This window comes from Carassius gibelio, chromosome A23 (assembly GCF_023724105.1).
Source record: "Carassius gibelio isolate Cgi1373 ecotype wild population from Czech Republic chromosome A23, carGib1.2-hapl.c, whole genome shotgun sequence".
Classification (NCBI taxonomy): domain Eukaryota; kingdom Metazoa; phylum Chordata; class Actinopteri; order Cypriniformes; family Cyprinidae; genus Carassius; species Carassius gibelio.
In genome coordinates, this window is record NC_068393.1 from 21,836,529 (window position 1) to 21,858,897 (window position 22,369).

Genomic DNA, 22,369 nt, shown 5'->3' on the forward strand with positions numbered 1-22,369 from the left:
CACACACACACACACACACACATATATATATATATATATAGAAAGTGAAAAAATTATGAAATTAATAAATAAGTACGAAAGTAATGCACAAACTACAATACTGAAAATTTGAAAGTTTCTCCACTGCTAAATACATTTTTATTTATTTTCGTTTGGTTTTGGGGTGAAAATGTTATTTGTGAGATTCACCCAAACAAAATAGCTTCTCTATTTTAAATATCTTCAATTTCACCACTAAAAAAAATAAACATTTAAAAAAAAAAAAATACTGACTGGGGGAAGGAAAGTTTGACACTCACCCCCTAGTGTCCCAATCATAAAAACATAACACAACGAAACAGAGAGTGACAGAAAGAAGAGAAGAGGGGGAGAGAAAGACGGGACACAAATGAACTGAGGTTACAGCAACAAAATCTAATGACAGAATCATAATTGGCTGGTAATTGAGTGAAATTGCTTTGCTCTGAGCCTGCTGTTGGAATACATGAAGACATTGTTTAAGGGACGCTGTTAACATGACAGAGTTTGATTTATGAACAGACATTCTCAAACAGTGCCCGGCTTCATTTGCACAGCTGGGCACCCGCATACCCTTTCACAGGAGTTATGTCAGAAGCGGACACTTTCGGGTGAGAAACATTAACCCAGGCATGCTGTCACATCCAGAGTGAATGGAAGGTGAGGAGTACTTACATGCTGTGAGAGAAAAAGAGACACCAAAATATGATTAGTAAATGCATTTGAGTTTAGGCATATATGGATTTGACAAAAGAAATAATTGATTTATGAAGTGCGTACTGCTTTTGTATTGACGTCAGCCCCTGCTTCTGCCAACATTGTGGTCATGTCTTCTTTACCGTGTTTGGCAGCCCAGTGCAGCGCTGTCTGGAAGAGATTGAAACATTCCAATACTAAAATATATATAAAAGTAAATATACACAATATATAGACACATTTACATTAAAATAACATCATTGAAATAGCATCCTCCTGTACAAAGTATGAGCCATGAACTATTTTTTAAAAAAAGTTCTTTATTTTTATTACATTTATACATTAATATTTATTCTTCAAATTGTATTTTTTATTTTATTTTCATACTTATTCTTAAATGTATTTGAATAGTCTTAACTTTATTTATACATTCATTCTTTTATTAATTTGTTTAAATGCTTTTAATTCATTTGACCTAGAAATTGTGCAGAACACTTAACATTAATTCTTCAGATAACATTTTTAATTACAATATAATTTTATTTGCATATTTATTTATTTTTACTTTATTAATTTATCCATTCTTTCATTTAATTATTATTAAATGTTTTTAATACATTTAACCTAGAAACTGTGCAGAATACTTAATATTTGTACTTGCATTTCCATTATATGTATTATTTACTTTATTTTATTATATTTATTTATCTTATTACATTCATTAACTCACAAATGTTTTTTATCATTTATTATATTTAATCAAACAATTGTGCAGAATCTTAAGTACTCCTTCAAATATTATATTCATTATAACATTTATTATCTTTATTATAATATGTATTTATTTATTATTTTATTTTAATATTTTTATTAGACTTTATTCATACTTTTTTTATACAACAAAATTGTTTGAGATGTTTGGTTGAACATTTTTGTTGGTCACAACGTAATTATCACACTTGCATTCATGTTATTTCATAGTTTTAATTTCATTTTGAAAATTTTTTTGAAAATGTATTTAAGCATTTTTAAAAATAATTCATCAAACTGTTATACATTTTTTCACAATTGCAAAACTTGAATCTTAAACTTATAATTTCCTGTCTAAATCCAAAGAGTGTGGTCTCAGACTTTTGGGCAGCACAGTTGATCTGAATCCTCATATTGCTTGTTTGAGCAGCTTGTCTGAGCTAGTACACAATCGTCAAGCCATCTGATTCATCTTGTAATACATCATTTACACACTGCGTGCTCATTCTCTCCCACTAGCGAGATCCCCACCCCCCTAACGCCACGCTGTGGAGCGGCCCGTGGGTCCCATAGGCTGCCAGCTGTGCACAGAGGGTGTGGAGGGGACGGTTTCCTGCCATCTAATAGCGCTCTAATTACAAAACAACAAACCAGTGCACGCACTACCGGGGGAGCGCAGGCCTGTCACGAGGTGCAAGATTGATGATGTTGGTATGACCCTCTGATGAAGGACCCACCCAGGAATCAGCCTGTTGACAAGGCCTGTCAAGAGGAAAAGTGGCCATGCACCACACACTAGCTCAGATATGCACATGGATGCTGGAGCTTCTCAATGCCCTGCGCTCAAACACGAAAAACAGAGAAGAAGGGAAAGCTATTGACCCCAGCCTGAGCGACAGGACTCTTCAAGACGGCACTGGATCAAGCCACTTTATGTGGATGTACTCTGCAAACTTTTTAGTGCATGTTATTCTAAAGAGAAAAGAAAGACCAAATAAGACTTATCCTCATTTGAACTGTTTCAAGAAGGGTCATGCGAGTGAGGGGGAAAAAACTAAATACTAAATCACATCTCAATTTTCACGATGAATAAAATGCCTTTCTGAACAACATTATTTAACACAGAATTTTTCTGTTCCTGGAATGTTAAACCAAACCTTTCAATACTCTTAAAAACGACTGAAAGTAGTAAATGAAAAAAAAAAAAACGTAATGAATGAATGCATAAATTAAATTGATTTTTTTTTTGTTTTGTAGAGAAATTCATATGCATCAAAGAATAAAATACAGTTCTGATCTACATTATTTAATTTATTTCACTCATTTGAATGCATTGTGAAAGTTTATCAGCTGATAGGATTTCAATTAATAAATAATGTTTTGCATCAATTTGTCAATTACTAATTCAGACTGATTAGAGTTAAGACATTTCTACACAAAACTACACTAAAAACACACACAAAAAAAAATCCTGAGATGATTGCAAGAATAGGATGCCACTCCTTAAAACAAACAAAATGAGGTCATGTGACAACAATATGGCATACTAGAATGCTTTTAGTGGCATAACATGGCTATGTTTGGAATAGAATTTCCAAATATTGCATCCCCCAATGCAACGGGCTCAAAATTAATAACTTGATTTAGAATGTTTTTGAAAGAAGTCTCTTCTGCTCACCAAGGCTGCATTTATTTGTAAAAATGCAGTTTTATTGTGAAATATTAGAAATATGATAGCTATTTATTTGAATATATATTTTCCTGTATTCCTGTGTGATCAGAGCTGTATTTTCAGCATCACTACTCCAGTCTTCAGTGTCACATGATTCTTCAGAAATCATCCTAATATGATGATTTGCTGCTCAAGAAACATTAATTTCTTAGAATAATATATAATTACAGAATGCTATAATTTTAGTAACTCTACCTTAATTCTGACAAATGTCATAAAAATGTCAAATTACACTTTTTAATAACTAGACCCAACTCGATAACTAAAGTCACATGCCAACAATATTCTCCAGTCTGAAATCTACACATGCATACTGCATACTATTTCATCTGTAAACACTACAGTGTCCTCTTAAGCATGTGTTCTGTACTACGGGAGGGTCCTGTCTCCTGTAGGTGTTTCCAGTCCTGCCCACGGGACATATTGTGATCGATGAAGTCTGGTTTCCCTATCAGCCGCTCTATTGTTTGGGCTGTCGCACCCTTGAGATGGATTGGCTGGCACACATGCTTGACTGACAGCACGACAGGTCTCATGGAGGCTCGGCGTGATGGATGACGGCCAACAGGATGTGACGTCTCTTACCCTTGTTCCTCTGGTTCCTGTTTTGGCCTGGCGGGGAACCCTCAGCTCTCACTAACCAAATAGCACCTTTGGGACGACTACCATTGCAGCACAACAGAGACATATTCACTGCGGCTTTTAAAGAAGAGCGATGGATAAATGATGTACTCACAAACTGAGCAGAGGATGGAGGAAGTCCAGGATACATCGGGAAAGGACGACATGGTGCAGAAAGAGAGAAAGAGACAGAGATGAGCACAGATTTACACCTTTGTACGCCAAAGTTTGTTTCATTCTTCACAAAATACCTGAGAATAATGTTATCGAACAGTACTGTGTGTTCATATTGAAGATATTTCAGCTAATTTCAACAGGCAAAAAAATCGTCAATATTGTAGAATCTGTTCCTTCATTTTAGTTTGAGTTTGCAGATTTTATAATGGTAAATTCAAAACGTTTTACGTTTTTAAAAATTTAAGGGATAAATTACATGGAACACATTACATCAATATGTTTTTGAAATCAACATGTCTTAAATTAGAAATGCTTCAAAGTTTGAAAAATCAACTTCCAACACATCTCCATTACATTTAATTCATTTGACAAACATTACATTTCTTAATTGACCTTATAAACAAACCAAAAAAATAAATACATAAGACTTGAATAGATCTGTTTCACTGTACCCTTTGATCAAACTTGATCACAAAAAAGTGATGTTCTTCATCAGTAATTTTGTTTGTTTTCTAGTACAAATGAATAAGGATTCTTAAATCAACAGATTTACTTGAGAAGTAAAATGTTTATGATTAAAACAAGAACAAATATCTGCCAACAGGCTTAGAAAAAAATGAATTAAATCAACTTTCCATATTGACAGATGTTTATTATTGTTTTCAGCATAAAGTCACTTAATTTTGTCTTAATTGTTTTCAGAAAACAAGACGTTTAGGATGTTTAAATATTTGTTTTGGAAAACAAAAAAATACTAAGCAAAACATTAATATTTTTGTAGAGTACACAACATGAAATGACTTTGAATTTATTGATTTCTGCTCTGATTTAAAGGTACAGTAGGGAACTTTTGTAAATATATATTTTTTACATATTTGTTAAACCTGTCATTATGTCCTTATGTCATTATGACTGTAGAATATGAGACAGATAATCTGTTAAAAAATCAAGCTCCTCTGGCTCCTCCCAGTGGTCCTATTGCCATTTGCAGAAATGCATCGCTCCCATTAAGAAACAACCAATCAGAGCTGCGTTCCGTAACTTTGTTTGTGTTCCGCTGCGGAGTAACCCAGTACCTTTGTGATTCTTCAAAGACATAAACAGAGAGAAGTAGTTCCGGCTACGATGTTCTTCCGCAAGACGCAAGCAGTTCTGTTTATTAACCGCTAGAGCGTCAAAAGTTCCCTACTGCAGCTTTAAGACCTTTTTTGATCTTAATGTGTGGAAGAATGAATTAAGACTTAAACCCTGTTAGTAAATCACCTTGAACTAATTTGTTCCCTAGTTTGAATTAATTCAAATCAAGGTAATGAATCAGAGCAACAATGCCACAATTTAATAAAACAATGGAACAAATGAATAAAATGAGGGAACAAATTCTTAATATCCACGTCATGTGCAGGACTCTCATGAAATGAACCGATTTTGTTCAAAATGACGTCACACCAGTTAATCTTTGATTTCTCTTGAAGTAGATTAGGTCCTTTATCTCATTTGCGGTCAGAAAGCGAGTGGTCCTGCTCGAGTGGCTCAAAGCAAAGAGTGTTTGAGTTGCATCTGAGATCGTGGCTGTTTATTTATGGGCTTCACTGTGAGAGCTTCACTAGGAATTTTCCCCCAACGTGTGAAAGGAAAACAGAGATAATGCGCGTTGTGTCGGGTTACGGGCTCGGGGTGATGTGTAACTTTAGCGACTGAGAGGCTAAAGGCGAAGCTTAACTACTTAAACTTAAGACTTAAACAACAGAGGTGGCAGAAAAGATCCAGGACAGCAAAAAAAATGAGCATCCTTGAAAAAAAAAATACATCCAACTTACTGACAAATATTTGTTATTCAGAAAGAACTGATATTTTTAGCTTTTTGGTTATATTTTGTAATAAAATGTATGTCTCAAGTCACCATTAGAGTGATCCTCTTCAGTGAGATTTCATCTATTTCAGTACATGCTTTCTTTAGAGTGCAAAAGTAATTATTATTATATATATTTATCTGTATTTTTGGATTGGCAACATTTTGATACGCAAGTTAGACAAAGTAAGACAATTCTGCACCACTATTCCTTTCTATTAATTTAAAATACACACTGATTGAATGAGGAGCTACAATTTAAAAACATTAATTCTGAGTTTATATAACTTGTATCTTATATTTAATGAAAGCACAGACCAACCAAGTTGATGCTCATTGTCTGATGTTTTTGAATTTCCTCAACATATGATTTTTTTTACAGAGTAAAATGCCTGGGAAAGCTGTTAAATGACCTCTTAAACCGTCATCTCTTGAACTGTACCAAACTGAAGAGAGGTGGTTACTGGGCACGCCGTCCTGGTTCAGGAAGGGGGGCATCAAAGCCTCATGGGGGTCAGACTTACCACCTTCCTGGGGACATGGCAGCGATTGTTCTCCAATTAATCCCAGCCTGCTCTATTACTTTCAGATTATCTTTAAGTGGTTGAAGTCTTTGAGGTGAGCCCTAATCTTTCCCGCACTTCAATGGCCGTCGCTGTATCTTGTCTGTGCGGGGAAGGCGAAGGGCTTAGAGGTTCTTAGAAGGTGGTCTGACACGGGACAGTGTGAGAACTCCAGCCCAGGCAGGGACCACAAACACCGGCTCAAAGCTCTTAAGCGCACAGAGGGGACTAATAAAAGGATTTGAGCTTGTTTTTTGGGGGGTGAAGGAGCTAAAAAGCTATCTTTCATAATCCTTCTGAAAATAAGCCTTTGAAACGCATGATCGGGGTTGAGCTTTGCTCTTTGGTCTGTGTTACACCTGGGTACAAGAGTGGAAACTGTGAAAGGTCAGGAGCCACATGGAATCAGCGGTGCAGAACTCTAACATCATGAACGTCACTGGCAAACATTTACATGTGCTGTAATGGACTCAGTTATCACTACTAATGACCTGAAACATAATAATGCTTTAAAAAGACAGAGGAACTCAAAATGAACAACAAAAAAATATTGTAGGTATTCTGTTAACTAGCTTTTTCAACAAAATACTAAATTGCTGTGTTTTTCTTGCTGTTTTGAGTGAGAATGCAGCCAAGCATGAGATCTTGACTCGGTAAACTAGTTTCCCCATTAAACTGAAAAAAAGAAAATATTTTACTTACCCCCTTTTTGAAGTCAAATAGGAAAAGAAATGAGAGAAAGAGAGAGAGAAAGAAATCAATTAATGAAGTTACACAATAACAAAATGAGAACCAAGTTAAGTGGACATATTTTCATTCAGGACTTTTAGAGGTTTTGAATGATGAAAACATATGCTCCTTTAATTTGACATTTTTATACATTGGAAATTTTCAGAAGATTAGTAAAGTCAATACAACAATCAATTTTCACAAATGGAAGGTATGAGGTTTGTTTAGTGATTAATTAATGACATTCTTTTAAACCAATCCTCTCAATCAATGTCACAAGCTACATCCCGGGATACTTTTAAAACAGTATTCAAGGAATTAATATAGGGCATATATAAGGGTTATTTATATATATATATATATATATATATATATATATATATATATATATATATATATATATATATATATATATATATATATATATATATATATATATATAGCATATATTTATTATTAATTTATCTTTATTAATTTATTTAAATAATATTTTAAATGGGCCATATGATGCTTTTTTAAAGATCATTATTTGGAGTATTTGGTGTAACAGAATATATTAAAATACTTTAAAAATTCAAAAAACAAATACTGTAGATTATTGTGCCCCGCCTCTCTCAAATGCATACCTCCTTCCAACGAGTGCAGTCTGCTCTGATTGGCCAACTGACCTAGTGCATTGTGATTGGCCGAACACCGCAAGTACTCATCAGAAATGTAACTCCCCTTTCCATAATCGCAAGCTTCATCTTTCTAAATGAATGTAAAGACAGTTAATAATGTCCTTAGTTTAACCATCAGTTCAAGCCTGAAAGGGGAACAGAGTCACCTGACAGACACAGTGATGAAGCTCGTATGTGTTTGCATTACACAAGCCATGGACGGTTAAGACAGCTGTCTCCACTGTGTGACTGTCTCTCTCGCTCTCTCTCACACACACACACAAACACACACACACACACAACATTTGAACAGTCAATAGCAAATACTTAAACTAATAACAAAACATACTTCCAGTATCTGATTCAAAAGCGCCAGATTATCATAGCAAAGTCAGAATGACCTCTTCTCCTAGGTTCATGAAACGGTCGTCCAAAAAATGCGTTGCTGTTCTGTTGTAAGTAATCTTAAATATCCCTAAATGCATCTACTTTCAGAAGGTCAAATAAAGTGCTTTTGCTTTCGCCTCGATACACACAGCATCTCCCTGACATGACTGCTTCAACACTAACTGTTACTGAAACCAGCCTTCTTTCTTTGGGTGAACATTTGGGCGGCATTACACAAATATTTCCACATAGTGACATAGATATGTAGAAGCGTGTCTGGATTTGAGACTTTAGTCTTTGCCACTTCAGGGATCTTATCTATGCACAATCAGCTTGTAACACACCAAAGAGAAAGAAAAACTTGAAATCGCATCATATGACCCCTTTAATATAATGATTTATTAATATAGTACATTACTAAATTATTTATGAATATAGTAGAATTTAATATCATTAATAATTTATTTTCAATTATTAAAATGTAGTTTTGTAAAGAAATCAACGTGTTACCAAAATTCGTTTCGATCTTATGCTGAGGTTTTTAATAATTATCAGAAATATGAATTCAGTCATACATGTCCAAACTTATAACTTGTACTATAAGCGCAGTGTTGCATGATTGGTTGCAGACTTACTGAGGTGAAGTCCTGGTTTGTTCCGAGCATGTAAAAAAATAAATAAAATGTAATTATTAAAACTGAATTTATGGGTTGAGACGCAGGCAGTCTACTAACATTCATTTGGACACTTAATGCAGTATATACTAATGATATATGAGCTCTTCCTACCTTTTTATTGGTCAGGGAAGAGTCTTGTTTCAGGAGCTGAGTGAGGTGAGACAGTTTGCCACTTGCTGCTGAGAAGATCCACTCTTTCTCAAGAGGATCCAGCTGTCAAGAAAAGTCCTTTACGTTAGCAATCTTACCCTGAAATCTAATTTTTACACTGATGAGTTATGCGCCATTACACTCACAGCCACAGCGGTGGATCCCAAACTGCCTCCACACTCCTCATCCTGCTCGGATTCACTCTGGGAAAGGAACAGGATACGATATGATTCACAAAATCAGTCACAAAACCACCTGTCAGAATCACCTGGAGCTAGAAGGAGTCAGTCTGAAACTAGAGAGTAGCGTAAATAAAGTGACACACTAGAGTGGGCGTTGTGGTTTGCAGTCATGCATTTCCTCTTCCTGTTCTACAGTTGTGGAATGAGTGGAGGGGAACCCAGCGCTGTGAAGAACGAACGTACTCTGGTGGCAAATAAACAATGTAAACAGACCACAAAGTCCTCAGAGCACACATAAACATAAACGGACCCCAGCGAAGATGCAGTCAACACAGCGAATACAGGAAACCCCCGTAATGCTGCTCTGTTTGTCAGTACTCACACCGAATACCAGAAACAAAACTTCCAGGGATGTTTACCTCAAAAGCACAATAAATCAGCTCGTTGAAATGGGAGATCGCTAAAGCAAAGGATAATTCCTCCAATTTGCCCTCAAGTCGCAGGTTACAAAATGTTTAAAACCACACAGAGGTGAACTAATAGCTCCAATGAGCACCAAATTGCTCTAACTATGCCTTTGTGTTATTAAATCGTACACCATTTTACCAGAAGAACCATTATGAGAGCCAAAGCGACGGTCAATTTCTATTTATGTACCACAGTGTCAGTCAGGCTGATTAATGTGAGGGAAAATGGAGCGGTTGAGTCATTTTTGCAGGGCACGTGATGGTTAATTGATCTCCGGACAGCCTTTGAGTGTCCGAGCGGACAGTGGGAAAACACTTGCACTCTTTCATATAGGCTAAACTAACAAGGTCTCTTTTCCTAAAGACTGCATGCAATATTTGTTTACCTGTGCTTAAATAGGAACTAAGTCAGACAGATTTCCTTTTGAAACAAATTTGACCGAATAATTGCATGCAAAGTTATTTTTTTCCATGTGAAAATCAACCAGACGTAACAAATAAATAGTAGTGAAACCCAAACACGTCAACGAAAGAGATTAGCCGCATTGTAAAATATTAAACATGTGGTGTTATGCAGATGATTTCAGTTTCAATGCATCACATGAATAATTCTTATATAGGAATAGACGCTTTTTTATGACTTTTTGGAAACAGCTTTCGGTGTGAAGAGCTATTATGTGTGAATCTCTTCCACTTAAACAGTTTGCGAGCAGTGCAGTTGAAAGAGAAAGCTTTAAAATTAAAATTTTATACAAAAATATACATTTATATTACTTGTGTGTGTGAATATATATTACATAAAACATTTAATAAAAAGGATTAAAATCAAGCATAAAATCCCATGTTCCAACATGATGCCACTGGCCTTTAACAAGCCTCATCTCAGACTGATCTGCATACAAATGTTCGGAGGGCACAGATGATCATTTTCTCTATAATGAGGTGGAGCATGTTGCTGTTTTGCACAAGAATAGAAAGTCTCATTCAAATGCAAATGAAAGTGTCATCCATGCTGTCACCCCTGGCTGAAATAAAGCCTCTCAAAAATCCAGCTATTTATTCTGGCGCCACCTTTTGGTTAGTCCTAACATTATAGATATCATTTGAGAAGCTAGTTTGCGAGCCCTCTTTAATTATTGTCAGCTTTTGGGTGAATTATTAGAATGTACAAATAAGAGCAATGACAAATAATACGACAATCGTAAGGAAAAAGCTTTAAACAAAAAAAAGTTTCAAATGCATGTACAATATTTTTATTTTTGTTTTAATGTAATCTACCGTATTTGTTGATGCTGGTTTTCCGTGTTACCTTAAGATAACAATTATCACCTAAAGTTCTGAAGTGGTGTAATAATCAAATATAAAGTCACAACATATTGAATTTTTTAAATAATCTTTACCTAAAAGATTTTGCAAACATATTTTTTTATTATGAAGTTTTCTTGGGGGTTTACAGATTGATAAGCAGTATTAAAAAAGGCTTGGCACAGTCGTGAGGGTCGACAGTGGGGTTCCCTGTGATGTCATTTCCTGTTTATGGTAGTATTGTCACACGACAAAAAAATGGCTTTTTGCATGATGACTACATAAAATGTACATTAATTTAGCTTTTTAATTTTTTTATTTTAACATTTTGTAACTTTTTAGTTTTAAAATAAAACAGCTTCATCTGTTATTTTTGAATACATTAATATTTTTTAAGACTTTTATTTTTATTTTTTTACTATAGATATATAGGTCTTGAAACATAATTAGCAGGGCGAGTGCATTGATTGGTAAATACATCATTTTTTAAAATATGCCAAATTACTTTATAATTTGTTTTTTACAATTTATATTTTTTTTATACAATTTCCATTTTAATTAATCTTATTTTAAATATTAGAACACTATATTATTTAATATAATAATATTTATTGAATAATATTATGTTATATATAATATCTTTTGTTTTTCTTTATTTATTTTTATCTGGACTGTAAATCTTTTAGACATGTTAATTTTAAGCGCAGGATAAAATATCAAAATAAATTTTATTTCAGATATTTTAATACTGTTAAATCAAATAAGGTAAAGTCATTGTCTGTACGAAATGCTTTGGTTATGTTTTTTTTTTGTTTTTTTTAAGTGTGTAAACTGATACATACAGAAATGTCATTGGCCCTTCAATGTTTAGTGCTTTCATGACAACTAAGAAAAGTTGTTCTGAATCATGAAAATGTGTTTTAACACAAAAATTAAAAAAAGTGTGTGATCAAAAGAAACGAGAAGAAAAAAAACAGATGAGGTTACTCAAGCTACTTGACTCTAACCTTTGACCCTGAATCCTTGTCGAGTTCATCTTCTCTGTCTGAAGCTGAAAGCTCGTCTGGTTTCTCCTCGTCTGGCGGTGAGAGGGTGCTGTCGGCCTGCTAATCACAAGAAAAGCAGAAGTTACACTTCACTAAGATCAAATAGTAAGGATCTCTCCACTGCACTTCAATCAGCTGATGCTGACAAAACAGCAGATCAATGGGCCAAACACATTCTCACAGACATACATGGATGGATATGCATTCTTATACAGAGATCAGAAAAACTTAACTACAGGAAGATTGTGTTTTCATGCAGCTACTTTCATATTATAGGCTATTTCTGTTTAACGGTTTTCTAGACAAAGTTGGCTGAAATAAGCGCTGACAGGAAACCCACACTATTATGTGTTGAACTCTATGTTGAGATGAACTCAATGTGTGGCTGAAAACTGCCAATCGGCAACCAGTATTATTTTAGTACAATTTACTATCAAAGTTTATATTAAGATTTTGAAATAAATTTACTTTCAGGTTTCATTTTATTTTTAGTTTAATTCTAGTAGTTTTGTCATGTGCTTAATTCTTTTATAAAAACATTTGCTAGTAGTTAGTTTTAGTGCTTCAGCTTAAACTAATTCCTTAAGAAATAAGACATTTGAGTTTTTCTTTGAACATAACATTCTCATATTAAAGACTCAGAATTGGTTTCAATTTTTTCACTTTAAATTTTTAGATTGAATTGCATTTTTTTGCATTTTTATTAGATTTCTTAATTTTATATGTATATATAAAATGTATATAAATGTAAGATTTTTCCCAGTTAGTACTTTTAGTGCTTCAACTTAAATTTCAGTTTGGCATCATTTCTAATTGTTCAATCAAATACTTATATTTTATTTTAGTTTTACTTCAATAAAAAAAATAATAATAATACTTTTAGCTAACTATAATAACCCTATCATCAGCTCACAAATTCTTGTAATAGAGACTCAATGGATATGTTTATGATATTTACCTTTATAGAGAAATATAAAAATTTTCACATTGAAATCATAAGACCATCACCGATTTGCACAAACAGTTATGCTTGCAAATAAAAGTCATGTTAATGTTGTGCTGAGACACTTTAACACATGACATTGTACACAGATCTTCTGTGTGAGGTTTTTGTCAAGGCCGGCACACAGAGATGCAAACCTCAAAAACTTCTATGATCCAAAAATCCTTCAAGGATTCAAAGATAAGTGAAGATTATCTTAAAACCAAGCAAAAAAATTAATAAAAAAACAGCAGCAATGAGTCATTCCAAAAATGAAAATTTACATGCTCACTATACTCTCCCTTGTTGGAAGTTTCAATATGCAAAGTTCAAAATAACGTTTTTAACGGCTGAAGTCCTCCAGCTAAGGGACAGGCAACTGAAACACTATGTTATCTTCTTTTGACAAGATTTCTCTGATCACCAGCTGCTTCTGTAATGCAGCTAGAAAACATTTAGTAAAAACACCTGACTCTGGGTGATATCCTGGAAAATGATTAATAGTGACCTGAAATTCACAAGAGTTTTACACTAGTTGATGAGAATATATCATGCTAGGCATTACTCAGATTTCAGATTCCTTTTCAGCTCATTTCTTCTTCGTAAACATCTCCACACGTCTTCCTTGATACTTTTACCGTTTTTGTTTGTTTATCCTTTCTTAAGCATCATTTTTCCGATTAGCTTTACAAGAAAAAAACTCTTGGACATAAGGACTAGCACGGATACATTTTTGCCGACGTAGGAACATTCAGACATTTTACTAAACATTTAGTCGGAGGAGCTGTGTTCCTATACAAGCACTAAAGGCGTCGCAAGCAATGGAAACACACTGTATGCTTGTGAAATTCCAACATCGTGGTTTTAGGACTCTGCTGCCGAGTATTCATCTTCCGAATCTCTGCTCCCTTGAAAATAAATCAGACGAACTACAACTCACCCGCACAAAAAATGACTTTTTATACTCCGCAGCACTCTGCCTTATGGAAACCTGGCTGAACGGAGCCATCCCGGACAACGAGCTTTATCTAACAGGCTTCCAGATGTTCAGAAAGTACTGCATCACCAAAGTCGTCTGGGAAAACGAGAGGTGGTGGATTATGTTTCTGTATCAATGAAGGCTGGTATACAGACATGGCAGTTTTAAAGAAGATGTGCTGCCCAAACATGGAAGCTCTCTTTATTAACTGTCAATCATCCATCTTCACACTGATCTTCAACAGATCACTGGAACTGTGTGAAGTCTCCTCCTGTTTCATACACTCCACCATCATCACTGAAACCAAAAAATCTCAGGACTTAATGACTACAGACCTGTCGTTTTAACGTCTGTGGTGATGAATTCATGTAAGAGAATGGTGTTGGCCCACAGGACATTACTGGACCCTTGCTGTTTGCTTACAAAAAAACAATAAAGGTCTATGGATGATGCAGTGAATATGGGACTACACTACATCCTGCAACATCTGGACAAACCAGGGACTTATGCAAAGATCTTGTGTGTGGATTTCAGCTGTGCTTTCAACACCATCATCCCGGACCCCCTTCAGAATAAACTGACCCAGCTCTCAATGCCCACCTCCATCTTTCAGTGGATCACCAACTTCCTGACAGACAGGCAGTGGCTAGTGACGCTGGGAAAACTCACATCCAACACCTGCACCATTAGCACCGGAGCTCCTCAGGGCTGCGTTCTTTCCCCACTGCTATTCTCCCTCTACACATATGAATGCACCTCTAAAGACCCCTCTTTCAAACTCCTGAAATTTGCAGATGCCACTACAGTCATCGGCCTCATCCAAGAACATGCTCATACCTGTGGAGGCGATAGTGGACTTCAGGAGAAACCCCCCTGCTCTCCCCCACTCACCATTATGGACATCACTGTAGCTGCAATGGAGTCATTCAGATTCCTGGGAACCACAATCTCTCAGGACCTGAAGTGGGACACTCACATTGACTCCATCATGAAAAAGGCTCAGCAGAGGTTATACATCCTTCGTCAACTGAAAAAGTTCAACCTGCCACAGGCGCATAGGACACAGTTTTATTGGGCTGTTAGTGAGTCGGTTCTGTGCTCCTCTGTAACTGTCTGGTTTGGGTCAGCCAGCAAATCAGATGTAAGAAGACTGCAGTGGACTGTTAGGACAGCAGAAAGAATCACATTTGTGTCCACCTGCACAATCTTCAGGACTTGTACAACTCCAGAGTGAAGAAACGGGCAGGTAACATCATCACAGACCTGTCTCACCCTGGACACAACCTGTTTCTGTTCTCATGTCAGATATGAATATATGATATGTATATATTTATATATGCACGTATGTACCAAGGGCTTCTTAAAAACCACAACAAATTCCTTGTTTGTTTGTGTACACTTGGTGAATAAAGCTGATTCTGATTAAGAGTAAAGGAGAGCTATCATAATCAATCACTCACATTATCTGTATAGGTCGGTTCTGTTGCCTCTGTGACTGTAATCATGGGTCCTGAGCACCAGCCCACCAGTGCCGGTTTCTGAGCTGTTGGGTTACGGTTCTGCCCTGGATTGGAGACCTGGAGATCATTTTGTGTGTTTGGATGAAACTGCTTGATTGATAGTCCTTCCTTTCCAGAGCCAGGCTCTTGATCTTGCATTTGCGGTCTATACTTCTTCTTGAGGACAAGATATTTCTCCCCCTAAAATTAAAAAGGAACCATTACTTTTATACTGTTATATAAAAATCTAAAACAAAAAATAAATGGTTTATGACTACATTTAACAGAATTATATAAACATAAGTGTTTTTCTTAAAGAAATTTATATTTTTATATACTGTATCATCAATACATTAAATTGATCAAAAGTGACATTAAAGATATGGTTACAAATAATTCCCATTTCTATCTCAAAAAAAGAAAAGAAAGAATTGATCTCAGTTTCCACAAGAATATAAAGCAGAAAAACGTTTTCAACATAGATAAGAAAATCTTTTTCTAGAGCAGAAAATCAGCATATTAGAATGATTTCTGAAGATCATGTGACACTGAAGACTGGAGTTATGATGCAGAAAATTCAGCTTTGCATCATAGGAATAAATAACATTTTTAAATATATGTAAACAGAAAACAGTTAATTAAAATTGTAATAATTTCTCACAATATTTTACTTAATTTTTGATCAAATAAATGCATTCTTTGTGAGTACAAGAGATACCCTTCAAAAACACTACAATTCTTACTGACCCCAAATTTATGAATGGCAATGTATGGCTGGAAAACAATGGATTACAGTTCATAATAGACTGAAAGTGATCTCATTCCAAGGGAAAGTAAACACGTAGGACAATGATCTTAAATCATAAGGGTGTTGTTATAGCATAAACGTGAGAAAGTGAAGCCTATCCCAGTCACAGTGTAAATAATGAGTCACTGTGGGAATAGAAACCTGTTGCGAATATTCTTCAGGGACAGGGAATAAAATCTGATCGTATTGAAACTGAACGATGAGTTAATTCATTTAAACTCTGCAATAATGATTTGACAACACATGTACTCACATTTTCAGATTTCCCCACTGCAATTCTATCAATGACGAGTTTGAACTCTTCTCTGTATTTGGCTGGAAAGAAAAAAGGGAGATTAAAGTGTCATGAGTATGTGCTGGCAAACATTTTTTTCACAACATGTTTTCCCAATGTATCTTAAAAGAAAGGTTACATTTACAATATGACCTTGCATTCGTTCTTTCCTTTGTAAACCAAAACTCAACATTAGAAGAAATCCCAAGCATATCAGAGGCTAGAGGCTTTATTTTGTGGAACACAAAATTAGTTACTTGTTCTAAATGCACTTTTTTCTTTTGTGTAAAAGATGAAAGAATTAGCATTAGCTTTAAAAGGAATAGTTCACCCCAAAATTTACATTTTGCATTTTGAGATGTAGTTGTGCTTGTTTTTTTCATCGTAACAGATATTTAGCATTCCATCACTTGCTCACCAATGGATTCTCTGCAGTGAATGGGTGCCGCCAGAATCAGAATCCAAACAGCTGATTAAAAACATTACAATAATCCACAAGTAATCTGTAAGAAACGAATCCATAATTGGATTTGTGTGGATTACTTGTGGATTATTGTGATGTTTTTATCAGCTGTTTGAATTCTCATTCTGATGGCACCCATTCACTGCAGAGGATCCATTGGTGAGTGAGTGATATAATGCTACATTTCTCCAAATCTTTTGCGATGAAGAAACAAACTAATTTCCACCTTGAATGGCCTAAGGGTTATTTTTGTCAACAAAATAACAAAACTACTAAAAACAATATTACCTGTTTTCTGTGATTAAAATTAACCCTTGAACCAGTGCTTTAAGTGGCCCGCTTTGAACTCCCGAACTGATTCAAATGATCATTCGTGATCACCAAATTGACTCAAATGATTCGCGAACCCGCTTTGAACTCCCGAACTGACTCAAATGAATTGCAAACCAACTACGAACTCCCGAACTGATTCAAAAGATTCTCGATCCCGCTCCGAACTCCCGAACTGACTCAGATGATTCGCGAACCCGAACTCTCGAATTGATTCAAATGATCCGCGAAGCCGCTCCGAACTCCCAAACTGACTCAAATGATTTGCGATCCCCAAATTGACTCAATGATTCGCGAACCCGCTCCGAACTCCCGAACTGACTCAAATGATTCGCGAACCCTCTACGAACTCCCGAACTGATTCAAATGTTAGATGTTTAACGTTTGGCACACACAATGGACTCCGATTCCTGATCTGTGGGAGTTTGTGAGGTTATGCAACATCACTTCAGCACAGACCGACTGCAGCAGGGAGAAACCAGAAGCTGGCTTGAGTTACCATACCAGAACAGAAAATTATTAAATAACAGAGAGGGAGTATCCTCATATGCCTTTTCAACAACCATTCCTGCTGGATTGTAGTTTTATTTAGATCCCAGGAAGACATTTCCCCTCCTTTAGTTTCATTCTATTTCCCTAAGTAGAATATATATTTGCTTTATTTGTGCCACAAATAAGAATACCTATACTGACATAATGAGCTTTGTCATGGAACTTCCAGTTCAGTTAGCGAGTAATATGATGATTCAGTAGCCCCTCTGATGAAGTTCATACAAAATAACATTCATCATACTGATTCAGTCAGTTTGTTTGAATCAGTTATTAACCAACTCATAAGAGTCATTTGTTACAACTTTCGGACTACACAGTAGATGCTGATATATTCCTACGCACATTTTCAAACCAAATATGCATTTAAAAAAAAATAAAAAATCGATGGTGCAATGGTGCTGATTAATATTGTGAATATAGGGACACAATGAGCTATGAAATGCAAAGTGAGTCATATGTTGATTCAGTAGCCACTCCGACAGAGTTCATTCAGCAAGAGATTCAGCACACTGATTCAGACTCTTAAGAGTCATTTGTTCATGAATCAGACTACACAGGTGGTGACTGTTTGTTTTTAACATGCACTGCAGACCGTGAGGAGAGGGAGTTCAGGAAGCGCTGCTGTAATGCGTCATGTCAGAAATATGTAAACAAGATGTGAACACCATGAACTGAATCTGAGAACACAGACATTTCACATTTCTGACATGAAATGAATGTACCATCATTCTTCCACTTATGTCCCCTCTGTGGTGATTTGAGACCCACAGTTTGAAAACCGCTGCTTTAGTTTTAACTGTACGTGGTCCTGTTAAATTTTTCTATCACACAGGCTTGTTTGCAGATGCTGTTTTACTGGATCCAAGGTTTCATTTCTGTGAAATAGTTATTTTGTTGCCACAGCAACAGACAGTTGATTCTAGATTTTGAGCCACTTTGTTGAAGGTCAACATGCAAGATTTTTCTGAAGTATTCATCTTTCAAAATAGCATAAAAATATAAATAAAATAAAAAAAAAACATGTCATATTGGCTCAACACATATTTAGTGCATTGCATAGTCTAAGTCTGGGCTTTTCAATCTTTAAGTTGCCACTGACCCAAAAATGTAATCACTCTCACTCAAAGGGACCAAAAGACTTGTAGCCTATAATTAGCTATATAATTTGAAAAAAAAAAAAAGTTTTATAATATTTTATCTTTGTTAAATTATATTTTTACATCTCCCCTACTCACTGTATTACTGAACTGGCAGATTGATTGATTGATTTCAAATGTTTTATTTTACCTTTTATTATATTCTTATTTTTATTATTGTTTATTTTTACATTTGTTCAGTTTTTTGTAAAAAAAATAAAAAATAATAATACATAAATTTATTATAAACTTTCAAAAACTTGTTTATAAAATAGGTTAAAAATGAGAATAAAGGGTTAAACGTTGAGAGCCACTTAAACTGGACTGTGCCAAACAGGGAAAATATATCTGGACTAAGATCTTTAAGTACAGAATGTACCCTACACAACCTTTCCGTTTTCCTGCCAGAGGAAAAGACAGGGATGACAACAGGAAACCATAAGGGAAGTCAACACTTAACAGTTGTAGCCCACAGAATTCCTGTCGGGGTGCTCAGAGGCACACAGTTTAGATTTCTGAGCACATTTATTAGTCTATGCTTGCCAACTACATGAGGACTCTATCTTCCCACACAGAATATAGCAACTGCCTGAGATCCCATCAAAACATCCCTAAAAAGGACTAAAATAATTTTAACTCCAGAATTACACAGCACATCATGCCTGACTGGTGTGGTAATCACAAATAATTATGAAAATTGGTTAGCGATGTCAGATGGTACCAGATGAATGCAGATTTTGAAACCTCTGTACACAACTGTACCAGCACAGCTGGACAAGGCATTAAAGCCATTACAGATAATTGCTTCATAAATTCATGTTTGACACATGCATGTAGGATTAAATGTAACATCGTCTAATTTAATTACAATTTAAATGGCTTATGAGAACATCATGTTTGATAATTTGGCCCACTTTGCTACACTATTTCATTTTTACAAAAAAAATTAATTAAATATTAATGTTCATACACAAAACACTAGTGTTCAACCAATATGTTTTTCAGTGGCAGATGCTGAGATCTATAAATTATTCAGGGAAGCAATACTGAGAACACATAAACACACACACAAATAAAAAATAAAAAAAATAAAAAATTGTGAAAATAAACTGTGCATCAACCAACCGATAAATGTGCTGAAACTGAGCATTAATGAGGTGTAAATCTAAAAATTATCAAATATTTGACAATTTATCAGCAAACACACATCAGTCTATTAGGGTAAAACAACAAACGATTCATTTGAGCCATCAAAAAAGAATTAATCAGCATTATCAACTCAGCATTTATCAAAATAAGATACTGAATGTGTTCACGGGGACAGGAATATTCCAATATTATTAAAAATGAGGTCATATTCAGATTCAAGGAAAAGAGTCTCTTCCTTGTGCCAAATCCCAATAGCTCAACTTTTCACAACTTTCTATACATAATAACACTCAGATTTATCTTAATTTGGAAATGCACAGATACAAACGAACGCCAGATGTGTTATTCAGATTTACAGAATTCGGAATATCAGCTTACTCCGGTTATTACTGCATTCAGTGTGTTGCACAATTCACTATGACCATTTGATAAATACCGGGATATGAATCAAGTAAGTGAATATTGCATTTAGAGCTCAACTGTTATGGTTTGGGAATGTGGAGACCCTTTCTGAGGGAGCAAAAGGAAATGACAGAATGCTGTGTGTAATTCTATCTGATGGAAGTTTTCTTTGTATTTTTTCTTTTTATCTAATTGCCACAGTTACTTACTTTACAGGTTTTTAATCAACTAAAAACGTTACAGACATTCCTCAAGCGAAGCGAGTTTTTAATTCGACATAACGTTAATTTAAAAGTGTATTCTAACCTAACGCGTTCTGTCACGTGCGTCAGTTGCTTCGCTCCTCGAGCGTTTCGTTCGCGTGTCAAATAAAAAAATCGATTTTATTAAATTAATTTACCAAAATTAGTCTCGAGACCCCACGCGTTGTGTTTCATTCAGTTGAGCTTGCTGTGTTTCTAAACGCAAAACGTTGTTTGTGCATGTGAGCGCGCATTCCGTCGCGTGCTTGCAGTGCTCGAACGCGTAAGTGAAAAATTATATTCTTATTTACTCACCACGTAGCTGCAAATCGCTATGGTTTATAAAATGCTTATATGCTTTGGACAGATCAGAATTTTTGACTTTTCCTCCAGAGGAACAGATATAATCCAGCAAGGACGCTTCACTGATCTCGCCCATCTCTGACAGGGAACTGAAACAAGATGTTTTACAATATTTTACAATAAATGTGATGTAAGTTAGTCGTCACGGGTTCTTCTCGAAGATGCTGAGACATGGCTTTGCTAGAAGCCAAATAGCCAATGCTGGAAAAAGTGTTCACACACAGATTGGCCAAACTCACTCCACCCTTCTCTGCAAACAGAACCTCCTACAGTTAACCCTTTGTGTTCTGAAGAGACCAATAAAGAGAATTAATAAAGGATAAGTAAGGATATCTGTGTGTGTGTGTGTGTGTGTGTGTGTGTGTATATATATATATATATATATATATATATATATATATATATATATATAGCTATATATATATAATGTTTAATGACTGGATGTGACTGAACATTTCGCAACAATCTCTTCTGGACACTCATTTGATGACGCTTAGCCACACGCTTCACCCGCACTATAGTCAGACTTATTTAGCTTCTGTTCAGTATGGAGTAACATGATAAAGATTTGGGTAGGAAATCAAACACAAATAGATTGCTGTAAACAGCAATATTTTAAAGCAGTGGGCTGTTTTTCTAATAATACAGCATATTGCTGTAAACTGCAGTGTATTCTGTGGTCACCTGGCGTTTTGAAGCAAACATACAGTATATTGCTGTAAATTTCTAATTTCAGAGGCATTGTGAGTTATTCACAACCGTGGTAAACAGAGGCAGAGTTAACCATAGGCAAAGGTAGGTGACTGCCTTGGACCCCTAAAGCCAAGGGCCCCTAAAATGCTTTTCATATATGATATACACATAAACGCTAAAACATGAAAGGTTGCTATTTTCGCTCTTTATTACCAGGACAACCATCTACGTGTGCGCCTTGAACGTGTTTCTTGTTTACCCTACTTGTAGCAAGTATTTTTTTTTTTTATGTGAATGATTCTTTGAAAGGAACCAACTGTCTTCAGAACAGTTTCAATGGTATTTTCATTTTATATGATAACATTTATTAGCACAGCGCTGCTCTGTTTACAGCCATTATCTGTCTGTATCTGACTGTGTCTGTCATCCCTATATCCGTTTTTGACTGTGTCTGCCATCATTTATCTATCTCTATTTCTGTCATCCCTC

The 22,369-nt window shown here is 35.4% G+C and overlaps 1 protein-coding gene across 2 annotated transcripts; it reads right to left on the minus strand.

Annotated features, from left to right (window-relative positions):
* Positions 1–7,588: 7,588 nt before the first annotated feature.
* Positions 7,589–21,397, minus strand: LOC127944780 (ankyrin repeat domain-containing protein SOWAHB-like). Of its 2 annotated transcripts, none has more exons than XM_052541027.1 (7): positions 21,140–21,397; positions 16,530–16,591; positions 15,430–15,669; positions 11,970–12,065; positions 9,155–9,211; positions 8,970–9,071; positions 7,589–8,828 (listed from the first exon to the last, which is right to left on the minus strand). In XM_052541027.1, exons 1-7 carry the CDS (start codon positions 21,261–21,263, stop codon positions 8,751–8,753), a joined length of 759 nt encoding a protein of 252 aa, XP_052396987.1. In that variant the 5' UTR covers positions 21,264–21,397; the 3' UTR covers positions 7,589–8,750. The 2 variants fall into 2 exon arrangements, with proteins under 2 accessions (XP_052396987.1, XP_052396986.1); XM_052541026.1 differs by having other exon boundaries at positions 11,970–12,068.
* Positions 21,398–22,369: the final 972 nt, after the last annotated feature.

Bases quoted from the DNA above. Each gene is read 5' to 3' on its own strand.
- LOC127944780 (XM_052541026.1), bottom strand. From the start codon at position 21,263: ATGGGCGAGATCAGTGAAGCGTCCTTGCTGGATTATATCTGTTCCTCT. The intron at 15,670-16,529 runs GTGAGTACATGT...TTTTAATTTTAG, and splicing joins CAGTGGGGAAATCTGAAAAT to GGGGAGAAATATCTTGTCCT. The intron at 8,829-8,969 runs GTAGGAAGAGCT...GGAACAAACCAG, and splicing joins CTTCCCTGACCAATAAAAAG to GACTTCACCTCAGTAAGTCT.